The sequence below is a fragment of the Psittacula echo genome (genome assembly GCF_963264785.1).
Source record: "Psittacula echo genome assembly, chromosome: 14".
Lineage (NCBI taxonomy): Eukaryota > Metazoa > Chordata > Aves > Psittaciformes > Psittacidae > Psittacula > Psittacula echo.
In genome coordinates, this window is record NC_137750.1 from 1,334,636 (window position 1) to 1,349,561 (window position 14,926).

The window sequence follows — 14,926 nt, forward strand, 5'->3', positions numbered from 1 at the left end:
TCTTTCTTTGTGAAGCTAAATTAGTTCAGGAAAATTGTAATCACATTTACTGTAATACTGTCTTTTTTTTTTTACTTTTTTTATTTGCCACCGATCATATGAATGAATTTTGAGTTGAGTTCCCAGCATGGCAGCTCTTTTCCTACAGCACGTTACCAGTGCTGTCTGAACCCAAAGAGAGTGAGGTTGGGTGCATTCTAGATTATGTCAATTCACAGTAGTAGCATTCCACTGAGGTTATGGGCTCTGCCTGCTCTGTCTTTCTTACTTGAGGAGCCATTCATTTACTGAAAGAGAAACAAAACAAAAACAATTATGCTTTACCAAATAGGAAACTGGTTGGATTTAACACTGTATTAGGCACTTAAAATGTCTTGAAAAAGGCAGGAGGTTGTTTCCTCCTCTTTCTGGAATATGTGCTTTATCTTCCACCCTTCAGTAGTACTCCTTTATACCTGTAATGTTATTGATAAGCAAGCACTTTTACACCATTATTGCAGGTAATAGAACTGTGTGCGCATAGGCTGAAAGAGGCATAAGACACATTACAGCTCAGCTGTAAGCCCCGGCTGTGGCAGTTTAGGACTCACCAGCAAGTCTCTGCGGTTTAGTTTATAATACCCATTGCATAATACACCACTTTGCAATTTGGGTGTTATGGTGGTGCACCCCCAAAGTGAAATTTATTCTTTTGTTTGAGACCTTCAAGATTAACTCATCCCCCTTTTTCTTTCCAAGGTAAAAGTTAAATGCACTTGGTAAAGTGAAAAAACTTTAAAATGAGGCTAGAAAACTGAAGGCCTGTCCTATCTCCTTTTAAAAAAACATTAGATGTTCCAGACTGTGTTTTGTCATGATTTCCCTGCACGTTTCTGGGCAAGTTTCCTCATCCACTTCAAATATGTAATGTTTGATTCATACCATTAGTCCCCCAGATCTGGAGTTTCATCTGTTTTTATTTGTATGTATTACTATGCACTTGGCTTTCTCAAAGAAAAGAGCTCAGTGTAAGCGTAGAAAGGATTATTCTGCAGGTAGAACGTACCTCTATACTGTAGTTTCTGTGCTCTATTGTTTGGGCAATCTTTTCCCTGTAAACTAAAGTTGATATTGGTTCGGATGCATCGATTGTTGAGAGGCTGGACTGGTCTGAAATTGTCGCTCATGCTCAGAAATATCTGTGATGGCTGATTCTGGCTTAGCAGTCGTAAAGAATGCATCTATACAAAATACAGAACAAGGATATTTAGTGCTGGGCTTTCCTGTAAGTAAACAACATACAACACTATAAAATAATCTTAATAAATGGAAGTAAAACACAATTTCAGTGGTTTGTAATCAGAGGTGGGTTGAAAGAGTTAACTTGATGTAAAACCATTCCTTCTGTGGTCCTGTTTCTGAGCTCCATTTTAAACCAAAGTAACTACTTGTGTGTGAAGCAAATGAAAATGGTATGAGGTGTCCTTGGCTGATCAGGGAACAAATGGAATCCCCAGTACTGGATAGCAGCAGCTGGCACAGAAAAAATGAACTTGATGAATAACAAGAGCTAATTTCCTACGTTTTGCAGCTATTAGTGTAGCTTTCAGTTGAGAAGACACAGGTTTGGATGATGGTACTCAAGGTACTCAGGTACAGGGCAGTCAGGATGGAAAGGATAACTGACAGCCAAGCTGCTGAAGTCATGAAATTAATGATGTAAAAAGTGAAATTTTTCAACCTTCATTGACAGGTCTGTCTTGATATTGTTTGTGCTGTGTCTATAATGTTCTAATGGTAGACTCTGGCCTTCTGTTGAGATGGTTTTACAGATCAGATGAGAGGGAATTGCTGAATCATCCAGGATTGTCAGTGCGCCCAGCAGTGGCTGGATGCAAACTACAAGCAGACAGCACTGGTTCTTAAGATGACTATGCAACTGTGCTGAAAGCATGTTAACTGGTTCAATTCAACCAAAACCTTTCTAACTTTGTATAGGAAACTGGAGAGAGGAAAACAAAAAGCTGCAGTTTGTAAATTAGAAATCTTCAAAATATTTTGGTTTAAAAAGATAAAAAGAAAGCATTTTCCATATCAGTGTACAATTAAAGAGGTTTTGTTGTGGCATTTAATGCTTGAATGGGAAATTCCAGTAGCTGGGATGTACATACTGAAAATCTTTACCAGCTTCCATGGACAACCTGAGCTGTGCATTACTTTTTCAGTCTGAGCACACAATGTAATTAGTAAGTAATCCACGAAATCAATTTGCAGCAGTAATAATGGAGGATGTAACTAACCAGTAAAGCGTGACAAGGAGTAAGTATCATGAGATTCTAGCTCGTAGGTACTAGCACAGACTTTAGAAATATTCTAATTCTTGCTTTGTACTTTAATGTTGTAACTAAAAATGTAGCTTGCAGGAAAATGTTTGGGTCCCCTGCTTGATAAGTTCAGAATGTACAGCAAGTCTGTGCTCAGCTGTGTCATTCTCCCAAATTACCCATTTAGAAAGGAAACACAGTGCCTTCTCTGTGTCAAAACAAAATTGGACAGAAGGAATATCACAAAGATAAAACATCTCTCAGACTTTTTAAAGTCATCTTATTTACAATGTCAACATGATTTTAAACCCCAAAGTAATATTTAGGGTTGTTTTATCATTCCTTGTTTCATTTCTCGGGCCAGATTGTTTCTGGTGCATGCCCGGGACAGGCAGATGGTGGTTCAAGTATTCCTTTGGGATTCTAGCTCGGCCCACAGCTCTGTAGGCGGTTCACTGATGGAAGCTCTGGAGAAGACTGAGGTTGGTGTTAAATTTGTTGTTTTCTGATGTTAGGCCTTGGATTGCAAGGAAGTCACACAGAAGTGTTGTCTCTACCACTTTTCCACTGGTGTGTGAAGGACACTGGTGTGTCCTCAGCAGCATTAATTTTGACTATGAAATGGATAGTGGTTTCTTTTGCATAATTTATCCTGTTCCTTTCTAACAGAGGCTTCAATCTGTCAAGCTGATTTTTCTGAACATATTTGCAATATCTGTCCTGTCATCTTATTCCATTCCAGAAAACACTACCTGATTTATTTTCAAGAAGGCCCCATATAGTTGGATTTCTGTCCCACTACTGTGCTATCGACTGGTATTAAGATAGCTACAAGTGTCATTCACAATTTGCCTGCTTCTTTCTGACCTAAAAATGGCCTTTGTCATACTTAATAACCCCAGTTATTTTTGTACAATGCTGCTATACTTGTTTTAGAATCCCCATGTGCCTATTCACAGAATCATAGAATAATTTAGTTTGGAAGAGACTGCTGGAGACCATTTGGTTCAAACCCTTACTGAAAATAGGCCCCACCTTGAGGTATGTGTGTGTGTGTGTGTATTTTGGCAAGAAACTCTTTGGTGCTTTTGCAAGCTATATAAATTGCAGGCAGAGGTTTAATAAAAGGTTGAATCTAATTTTGCATGTAAAGCTACAAGTATTTATCTTTATTCTTTTGTAGCTATACTAGATTAACTTTTAAATTATTCTTACCTGCATCCTTGTTATGTAGACAGGTTTGTTCATTATTATCCAGCTTGCTGTTTCATAGCAGGGTGGAATTGTCATTGACCCATCATACGTAATGAAACTAGAAGTCTCTGGATAAAGTTCCTCAATATTAAGCCCCTGTAGTAAGTATGCATCATCTGGAGGTAGGAAGGAAAACAACTGAGATAAAACAGTAGCTTCACAAAAATAATATCCCACCCTTTTAATGTATGGTCCTTACCCCTGAACATTATCATCAGTTTTACTGAATGTGAGGTGTAATGAATGTACATTTCTGAATGCTCCAGCAGTTTGGACAAGAGCAACGAACATGACTTCATTAATCCTTGTGTTGAGTTCTACTCTTAGATGCCCGTACACACCTTCTGTGAGTTTAGCACAAACACTTGCAGTGAAACTCTGAATCCTGTTTAAGAACTGGAGTCAAAAGCTGCTTGAAGTTGCTGTTATTTAGATGGAGCAGTCTTTGGAGAATGTGGACTTACCATATTTTGGAGTGATTAACAACTTTTGCTCAACAAAGCCTTGGGAAGGCCAAAGTTAAAACTTAACTGCCCTTCTACCATAGGAGGAAGTTAAGGTTAATACATGGTAATAAAGCTGCTCAGCGAAGCTTGCTGGTTTTCATGTGCACAGTGGGGGTGGATGCAGTGCAAGCTCACTCAGAATGAGAAAATCGGGGTGAAAGAGTATGCTGGAAAGCAGCTTACTAGGGTCTCGCTTTTGGAATTAATGAGCTATCCTTTTGCATCAGAATTCGCTCTGTGGGCATGTACCAAAATACAATGAGATATAACTGTATCTTTCAAAATGCATCAAAGTTCCTCAGCCTTTTCTACTCCTTGTGCACTATTTCCCTGGTGTAATGCTGGCCCTACAGTATTTCTGGCAGTGCTGTCAAAACTGGAGCTCAGATTTTCCTGCCAAACCTTAGGCTGTAGGAGTTACTTAATAGGAAATACTCTATAATACACACCCTTTACTTCTTATATGCTACTGCTGTCATATATCGGAGAAAGCTGGGCTGTTTGGGAGCTGTAATGGGAAAACTTTGCGTGCTTTCCCTTGCATGTAATGTGTTCAGTATGGATCATCTGCAGAGTGAGTGCCAAAATGTGGGCAAGGAAAAATGCATATTTAGGTGTGTTTTCCCTCTCAATACACAGATGAATTGGCATTGACTGTAATTGAAGGCAAAGAAGATATTACAAATAAAACAGAAGATATTCCTTGGACTAAAGTAAAATGTTGAAAGTGCATCTTTTATGTCAGTGTCAAGAATTCAGGCATTTCAGTTGGATTCTGTTTTTCATGTACCATTTGCTGTAAGCTTAAAAAGTTGTGGGTTTTTTAAGTTTCTTTTTTATTCTTTCAAAGCAAATGTGACTTTTTATTTTTATTTTGACATAGTGCAGTCAACACGATCTAGGTGTCTGGGGTAGCAATATTAGTGGCTACAGCATCAGTTGAAGTGTAACATTCATACCACACTGACCAGGGTCTGAAGAGTTATTTCATATTTTAAATGTTATTTTACAAAATATAATGCAGGCATGTCCTTTCATGTTTGTCGGAAATGCAGCCTTCTGCCACGTTCCTGCACTTTGAGCCAGGGTGATTGCCATGCATATAGCTGGTTCCTCAAGCATAGGGGAAAGTACTATTGGTGTCTTGTAGGTGGCTGACTGTCACCTGCTTTATCATGCTCAGACTTCACTGGTCCTGGGGTACGGAGTCTTTCTAAAGCCACAATTATGCAGACAAAGTGCAAACCCATTGCCTTAATATTAGGGTCCAAATGCTGCTAAATTTTAACAGCTAGAGCTGACTTGAATACACCTGTGTCCTACTCGTTAAAACATTATTTGTAGTGCAGCAGTAGTTTTGCTAGGATTACATGAGAAGAGAATGAATGCATTTTTTGAAGCCAGTGCCTGTTTTCAATGAGTCACCACACATTTTTTCCCTTTCCCACATGAACATCCTGTTCATTATTTATGAACCATGGAGAGTGGTGTGTTAGCTCCAAATGGCATGGAGTCAGTCAGAATAGATTCTTTCAACCTCTAAGGACTGAATCTGCTTTCTCATATCCATACTGAGTTTGGCTGGCCTAAAATGATTTAAATGAGGTGGAAGTTACCTTGAAATGTTTACTAGGAGATGGAAAGCTAACTAAGGATTAATACAGATGAGGGATAGGGATGAGACATGTATCATATTTTGTGTGTACCACATTCTAGTTGACTAATTGGTATTCAGAACAGTGCATGGATTATTACAATAGGACAACTTATCAAATGGAAGATACAGACACAGATTGACTGCTGGCATTAGTGGAGGCAATCATGGGGGTTTGGAGTTGCCTCAATTGCTTTAATAGACAATGAAATTCATTATTTTGACATGGGCTTCTAACTTTTGTCTGTGGATTTACAGTCTTTAGTAATTCCCAGAACATAATGCTCCAGGGGTGGAATATGGCATGTAACAGTGTGGGACAGGGACCTACTTACTCAGGCAAGCCTGACATATGCCAGTGCTCTTAAGATCAGGAGAGATGTTCTCCTCAACCCTACTGAGCTTCAGATTAACTGCTTAAGTTACCTTGCTTGCATACTGAGGACCTACAAAATGAGTGACCACCTCCCCTACCAGCACCCAGCAGTGAAATGTCTCCAAACTTGGTTCATTACCTCTGTCTTCACTTGAAATATGTTTAAGGAAAGACAGAGAATTAAAATCTCAGTTGTGATTAATGGGAAACTGGAGGAAAGTATCACTTCAGGGACAGGCGAAAATAGTAGTGAGTGAAGTAATAAGAGAGTTTGGTCAAGTAAAAGCAGTATTTTTTCATGCCTTTATGTGGGTTATATTCCCATGGGAAGTCAGATGACTCCATGAGAATGACCTGACTACAGAATAAGCATTCGGTTATCAACATTTTTTCCCATGAACAGCTGTTTCCCTTTCCCCACATCTTGATAAAGGTTTCCCATTCTGGAACTGAAACAGAACTGGTGGGTTTGCACTAATATTAGACTGCAACACTTTAATGTCTTGTCTTACATTTATTGTAAGCATGTAGTTCAAAATGGTCAAAATCTCTGTGTGATCTCTTGCCAGAAACTTCCTTTAATGAACCCATTTAGCCTTTACTATACTCTCAGCCTAATTCCCTTCTACTGCCCACGTTCTGTTTATCTTGATCCACTGGTGCCTTAGGGTGATTTCTGAACTCATAAACTCTATAAAAATTAGATTTCATATTCATTTAAATAAAGGCTGTGCCTCTGAAAATTTTCTTAGCAAATGATGCGAATCCTCTTCTTTTATCCCTAGATTTGTAACAGGCACGTGGGGTCTGCTCTCACATCAAAGTCTATGTATGTTTTCTTTAAATCAGTAGTATTCATAGGGAATACATTATTTACTGAATGAAGGAAGGTTCGTTTGATTTTGAAGTTCATAACCTGATAATCCAAAAGGGGAAAACACAGCTACAACCACATTAGAGGTACAGGGTAAGGAATGTAGAGATCCTCAGCTTTTTAATGCTGAAACAGAATTTCTCCATTTCCCAGCCTTCACAAGTCGCTTAGAGCCGGGCTGACAGTGGCTAAGTTCAAATACCTGAGGTCAATCCCTTCGGGCTTGGTTTGAGGCTGCCAAGCTCTTACTGCTTATGACAGAAGTTGCAGGAGCTCAGCCCTTCTGAGACCCCTTCTCACTGAAACATGAACCTTGAGAAATTAATAGTCTTTTATTTCCAGAAACCTGAATCTTAACCTTTTTCAGGATAACATCTTAAAGCTGGAGTATTTTATTCACTTGTTCATTATTTATAAACCAGCTAAAGACTGAATTTGAGGAAACCCAGGATTTTACAGCTCTTCTGCCTAGCTGAACATGTGGCTGTGTTCTGGTGGAGAATGGCAAGGCTGAACTTTCATGTGGAATTTTGAGAATCTTCTTTCCAATGTTAAGCAAACACTGGGTGAAAGCTAACGTAGCATAACTTTTGTGAAAGAAAACTAACTTATCCCCTCAAATGTATTACATAAAGAGGAATATTAAAGCAGTTTTTCTTAAGAGACATTCACATGGTTTCTGACTAAAGCCTGTTTGAAAGAATGCTTGTTTCAATTAGTTCACAGTAGATTCTTTGGGCTGTGATAACAAAATATAATAAGCATTTAAAATCGGCTTAAAAATTCCTTGGGGTCCACTTCACTGTAGCCATTAATATCCAAGGATAAAAATTTGCCTTTTAATGCATTTTGCTCATGGAAATTTCATGCACCAGCACAGATAGCTCTTAGTTTTGTTGCTCTTCTTTCAAAGAAGTACTTCAGTTATGTTACTAACTGTCCTGACTCTAAACCTATGTTCTACTTGACGATTTGCTCCATGCTCCTATTGAGCACACTGGGATTGGTCATTTTGTCAGCAGCCTGCTAAGTATTGACTTCAGGAGGGGACCCCTAAAGCACAAGCTAAAAAGCTCCAGCTGTTGAAGGCAGACTAGATATCCTCGCAACCTAAGAGGCAGGATTAGTTTTCAGCAATGATGCTATAATCCATCACGCAAGACATCTGCAAAATTACTTCCAGTAACACACTCACTTTCCCAATTTACACTAAAAATTCTCAGCCAGTACTTGTTACTACAGTAAGTAACCCAGTGCCCTGTGGAATATGATGTGCATTGTGTCTACCAAGGATTTCATTATAACAGATAAACTTGTTGGTGATAATAGCAGTTAAAAATTAAAAGGGATCTGTTGATCGTTGATTTTTGCAGGCTATGTTATGAATTCATCTTCATGCAAAACTTCATTTAGTAAGCCTAAACTTAGGCGTGAATGGAATTGCATTTTCCTTCAAGGAGGCAAAATATTCAAGGAAGGGTTGTAGGATGTTGTCAACTCCAGAGGAGGAGTGCCCACTCCTAAGTGTAGTGTACACATAGAATATCCTGTATAGGGAAGGTGTTCTTGCCCGCTGAGGTGGGTGAGGGTTGCATGCTCGCTCATGCAACAAGGGAAAGATGCTGCTGGTGCCTTTCCACCCTTTGGAGTCGTGTATCCCTAATCATGGCATTTCCTCTGCTCTTAGCCACCCCAAGTTGTCCGGTCTTTGCTTTACTGGCCACCAGCCACTGTAGCATATAGGGCCAAGAAGTGCAAAACAGGCTGCAACACTCCTGTGAATGCATGAGATACAGCTGATGTGATGGAAGAAATGTGGCAAGATTCTTCTCTTATTCAGCGTGTGAGACCTGACAGGTCTGTGTGTGTGTCTGTGGGGAAAAGCAGCTTCCTCAGTGGTACAGTCAGAGATCTGGCTGGTCCCGAGACAGAAGCCAGGAATATGTAGTTTGGGAGTGAAAGAGCCTGTAAAAGCACATACAGCCTGAATGACAGTTTCCTGACTCCAGGATGCCACAGCAACACTGGTAGGCAGGAAGCTTATACAAAACAGTGTTACGGTGTTTTTGCAAGGAATTGAGTCAGGCAGCTTAAAAACTGGGTTAATCTCTGCTGCTTCCACGCAGAGAACGAGACATTTCATACAGATAGAACAATCTGCAGAAAATGCTCTGAGCCCTCTGCCACCTTCCTCTCTACAGGTATCATGGAGAACAGAGTTTTATCATAATAGAGGCCTCTAACTTGGACCAAAGATGTAACAAGATTTGTTAACTGTAAGGTGAAATTAGAGAAACTTCAGTAGGAAGAAAGGTGTGTGTTATAGCAAAGTACAAAGAAATATCTACTTCAGCATGGGGCTGGGTTTGCTCCGAAATTCCGAATTTGAGAAAGACTCAAAATCTTTCTAGTGCTTTCTTGTTCAAGAAATAGTAGGTAAATTCTCTGCTTTTAATTTCCGTTGTTCTCAAATCTACACTTTTTACAATCCTGGCTTTGCAGGGAGGGAGGGGGAAAGATGGAATCCATGAAAAGCAATCAGAGTGGGTACTTTAGGGATCTCTCCAAACTGTTCCATCATAAACCTGAAGTTCAGCAACTTCCGTTGAAGTTAAATGGATATTTGAGATCTCTGGGGTTTCAGATGCAAAGTCTTCCAAATAACACTATGTTGTTGCAGGGTATATAGTACTATCTACTGCGTTTAGAGAGGTAAACTGAGGCAAACTCTAGCAGACTTGTGAACCAAACCCTGGAGTCCTGACAAGCAGTCTCATTCCAGTGAGCATGAACAACTCTCTCCCAGCATTCATAAGCAAAAGCAAACCCAAGGAAGTTTATGAAAAATGTTCAGACATTCATAAGAGCAGAGGAAGGTTGAGTTTTATGACATTTTCCTTATTCTTTCAGTTTGCTGTGGACTTTTTGAAAAGTGAAATTCTGGTATCATTTAACTTACTAACTTAATGGCTGCTTGGAATTCAACTGAATATTTGACAAAGGGAATAAGGTTTTCAGGAGAAGAGGTTTCATTTATTCTGTTGAGAGATACGTATTTTTCATTACTGTCTCTAAACTAGCCTAATTTTCACTGACATTTAAGCTCCAGATTTCCCCAAGTTCAATATGCTAACACGGTATTATTGAGCATTATCTGTTAAAGGCTTTCCAAGTGTGAATGCAACAAATATACATGCTATGTTAATGACCTCTTTACATACGCATTAAATACAGCAATAGCTGAATAGAAATGTCATCACTTTTGGGTACAAAAAGCATTAATGAATACTAAATCCACAGTTAACGATGCAGCATCTTGACATAACTTGATTTGATTTAATCCTGGCTGCTCTGTATGTTTTATTGCTAAGAGTAGGCAGTTTCTCCTGAGTATTCTGTGTGAATACAGTGGATGTATTTGTTAAGTGTAATTTCGTTAATTTATTGCTTGTTCAAGCATAAAGTAGACTTGGAAGTTCAAAATTCATTTGCTGAACTGATGACCTTCCCAGATTTTTCAGGTTCCCAAGTCTGTCATGCAGAGCTGCTGGCAATGCAAACTTTGTAATTTTTGCTTGTAATGACACACCTCTTGTTTCTGTGGATCACTAAATGTGTTATTTGATACTAGAAGCATACAGCTGTCAGCCACAGTAAATTTAAACCGACTTACTTTTATACGTTATTCTCGTTATGGTGTCTCTGTTAAGCATACGATTTAGAAATGGATTTGATGATTCAGATACCTACAGAAGAGAAAATGTACAGTGTCAAAACCTGCTCACAACCAGTTCCCTGCTGGAAGTGTAGCTGTTTCATGTGCACACACACTCTCTCATTCTCTTTCTTCCGACATTCCTCCAAACTGTTTCTGCCTTTTTTTTCACTGATGTGGGAAGAGGAAATAATTCCTTGGATATTTTTGTAACAAAACTTGTTAGGAAGTTGGTACCTAAAAATAAATAAAAACCCCTTCAGGGATGGGAGAACAGGATGAATATAATTCAATGCCTGAATACAAGTGTGAGTACTTGTACCACAGGATGAATGTAACTCAGTGCCTGACTACAAGTGTGAGTACTTGCATACAGAATGAATATAACTCAACGCTTGAACACAAACTTGTGTACAGGTTTATTCCCCAACAGCTTTGGGATTTGCAGGTGGTTTAATATTATTAGGCAGGATTTTCATGTAGTAGTCTATTATTCTTCTCTTTATTGAGAAATCTAATTTCCTTGCGGCAGGCTATTTAAATTGCAAATAAAAGCTGCCTTCTGTTTTCTATACAGGTATGAAATCCCTAAATTTCATCCCCATGCGCTTACAAATATGTGTGCATACACATATACAAACACAGAAAATGTCCAGTCTACATCAAACATACCATACCTAAAGAGGACTTAGAGGGGAAAATGATAGAGGACTTAGGAAAATGATAGAGGAGTTACAGGGGAAAATGATGGAGGCCTTAGGGGCACTGTTGTTGTATTGTGGCTTTGGGGTTTTTTTGGGGTTGTATGTCCTGTATCAACAAAATCATTGTTGATTATTAACAATAATTTAACAAGAGATTTTACTGCACTGCAAATGGCAAAATTATTATTGGGTAGAAACAAATCAGTGTCACATGTTGCTATGAAGGCATTTTAGTAACTGTACCTTCAACCATCCCACTTATCTTTCAATTATTCTGTTATGTTGGATTTTTATCAGACACCAGGTGCTGCTGTTACACATCCAGCATTTATCTAGAAAGAAATCAATTTCTTTTGAAAATGGAAAACTTCACAAAAAGTTTAATAAAGGTTTAGGAAAATCAGTGGGCTATTGGACAAGCTGTGATCCAGCCTTGTTTGACAGGGAGCCTTCAGGAAAACTGTCTTTAGGTTGCATTTTGTGGCAATTCGGATAGTTACTTCTCCTCTTAGAGGTTTTTGAACTACTCTGGACATTTAAAATACAACACACCTTTACATGCTTAGATGAGAAGGCCTGGAGAAAAAATATAGTGAAGCAGATACTATATTTTGTGGCTTGTTGCAAGAGGTGTGTAACTCAGCAAGCACATGAGCGATGCATTATTTAGACATAACTGGCCTGCTGGGTACTTTGAAAACTTGTTTCAATTGTATCCTTTCGTGCAAATTCAAGTGAGATCATTGGGATGTAATACAATATATTTTGCATGAAAAAAGGTATCCTAAATATCTTTATTCAGTATTAGATCTGCATGAAAATTGCTCTTTTATATCTAATTATTCAATATGCTCTGTAAAATGCGTATTTTAACTCTGAAGTTAATGTTTTGTCAGGAACTTTATGAAATGGGAGTAAGGAGTCCTAAAGGGAACTGAGATATCCACTGCATGAAGTCTGATGAAAGCGATTTATTTCAGCATGAAGCACGTATTGAGAAATATGTGCTTTTTTAGAGTGATGAAAGATACATGACGGCAGAATATGCCAACATTTTGGGGGGGAAATGCATTCTTCATACAAAATGAGAAAAAAGGTTTCTCCAACATAATTAAGGAGGTTTGAGTAAACTATGAAGTGGAGTTCAGTGCTAGATCACTGTAATTTATAGACCTAATTATGCAACTTGAATGTAACCGGATGGAAACCAAAATATGACAGAGTATTCACTGGTCTTTCTAGCTCTGTGAAATGGAAGATAGTAAAAGATTGACTTTTAATGTTCTCTCAGTTTTGATAGTTTAAGATGCTTTAAATAACACTCTGAGAAAAAACTTGGTTTGCTCACTTGAAACATCGGCATGTGTCCAAACCTGCCCTTTCCCAGGGCCTCAGCCTACCGGGAGAGACTTACTTTTAATTGAATGAATGACATTTCATGAAGAAATACCAAATCTGCAAAACCAGTAGCTTTTGTCATAGCCATTAAAGTGTTAAGATTGATGTTTATGATGTAAGGGATTCCCCCCACCCCTTCCCTTATCCCTTTCCATTTTCCTTGCATTACATTGTAAATGCTTTGGAGTAGAGATTATGCGTTCAGTTCCTAGGATGATAGTGTCTCTGGATTCAAGATCAGAGCCTCTGGGTATTGCTGTAGTATAATGATAAGTCCAACCTCTAGATTTACAGTTCATGGAAAAGGAAGTCTATTGTCTATATACTAGGTATTGGTAATACTGAACACTTACTTTCATAAATATGGAAACTACCACCAACCCATTAGGACTCTTTGCAGCTTCTGTGACATTTGTGTACAGCTCATGGTTATAGTGGATTAGTTGAACCTAGAAAACAGGGAAAGGAGAGATTACAATTAAACAGTAGCAAATCACAGCATACGCTGTTTGCAAATACTCTCTATACACCAATCGGTTTGTATTAGGATCCCATCCATGCCTGGGATATTTTGCAATCTTTCAGAGGTTTGCAGCACGCATGATTTGAATAATTTCAGTCACCATCTGGCTCTAACTGGCACAGCACCAGCGTGTTTTCTTCTAAATTGCCAGTAAGTGAATTTATCCACATCGAGTTATGAATTGCACTGCAGGGGTTGACATCATTTCCCTGTTGCAACAGCACTTGCCATGGGCATCAAGTAATCTGTACTTTTCAGCCTCAAGCCAAACGCAGAGGAGTCAGGAGTTAAAATATTTGAAGAAACATATGGGATATGGGTTTAGAGCTGTTCAAACCAGCACTCTCAGAATTCAAAACACTAATATTCACTGGTTACGCACTTTACAAACTTGGTTGCAAAAGCTCCTACAGTTAGGCCCTTATACTATTATTGTTAACCAGGTTCTCCTTAGCTCCTGCAGCTTTCCTTCTGCTTTTTAGTTTTATGATTTGCCGAAACTCTTCAATTATGAAGGCACAGTTCATCTCTCTCCCAGCATGTGTAAATTTCTTGCCCAGAACAGTGGTACTTGATTTGTCTGGGATCACTGGCCGTGTTATCATTTATATTGCAATTCCTAGCTCTCTTTTTTGAAGATGAACGACTTTAACAAACTTGTGAGGCAGTTAAACACTTCTAAGGCTAGTAGCTTTATTTAGCCTCAAGATATTTTTCTTAGTTTTCAGATGTCAGTTAGGAAAGTAAGGTCATTGTTCAGGCACTTTTCAGAATTGCAGAAGCCTGATGTTTGTATTTAAAAACCAAGAGTGTCTTCCATGTGCTGGCATGAATCTAAAGGCTGCCCACTGAAATCTCTGGACTTGCATACTGTGAACAAGATCAGTATTAAGTTGATCTATATCTGGTAGTCTTTTTAACTGTACAAACAGCAGAAGACTAATGCTGTCAGTAAGAATTTTCATCATAGAGTGCTTTCTGTGTTTATAATTGGGAAGAAACCAAATCCACCCCAAACCCAACTGAAATGCGGTTCAGTGCCCGTGCTGGTGACTTTGTCTTTTGGATAAATTCAAAGTCTGATGCTTTAGTAGGGAAATATAATTGCAAGGATTTTTCTGCAACGAGTTCCCTGTATGGCCTCCAGCACACGATCAAGTTACAAAGCCAAAGCCTTGCTTTGCCATCCAAATATACGTATGACCACCACCATGTGCACTAGTAGTGCTCTGAATTATAACAGCATCCCAGTTTATGTGTAAGCTGCATCATTGTTATCTCAGTCTATGATAAGTTGAGAAATAAACGACATGTCCAGACTCTGGGAGTGTTCAGAGAGTTCTGTTTCCTACACTCTGCCCTGACTGCAAAATGGATTCTTCTTGCAAGTGTATTACTTGGAATCAGATCTTACGAGCTTTCTTAATATGAAAATCCATCACTCACTGGCCTCCCTCCACCTCCCAAATACCCAAGCAATGATGTTTTAGTGCTTGGACATTGATGCGAAAAAGGAGAAGTGGAAATTCGGAAAGGAAAGAGAGTATTTGCATTAGTAAGAAGATCGTTGGCACATAGCTTTACTATGTTCACAGACCAAAATAAATGAATTAAGGGTC

At 38.8% G+C, this 14,926-nt stretch overlaps 1 protein-coding gene across 1 annotated transcript in view; it reads right to left on the reverse strand.

Annotated features, from left to right (window-relative positions):
• Positions 1-264: 264 nt before the first annotated feature.
• CA10 (carbonic anhydrase 10) overlaps positions 265-14,926 on the reverse strand; it is a gene marked incomplete at both ends in the record, with an annotated part of 191,188 nt that continues 176,526 nt past the window's right edge. Inside the window, 5 exons of the mRNA XM_080629096.1 lie at positions 265-287; positions 1,046-1,220; positions 3,519-3,673; positions 10,641-10,713; positions 13,138-13,233. Coding sequence (XP_080485222.1) covers positions 265-287; positions 1,046-1,220; positions 3,519-3,673; positions 10,641-10,713; positions 13,138-13,233 — 522 coding nt within the window. The remainder of the gene's footprint in view (positions 288-1,045; positions 1,221-3,518; positions 3,674-10,640; positions 10,714-13,137; positions 13,234-14,926) is intronic.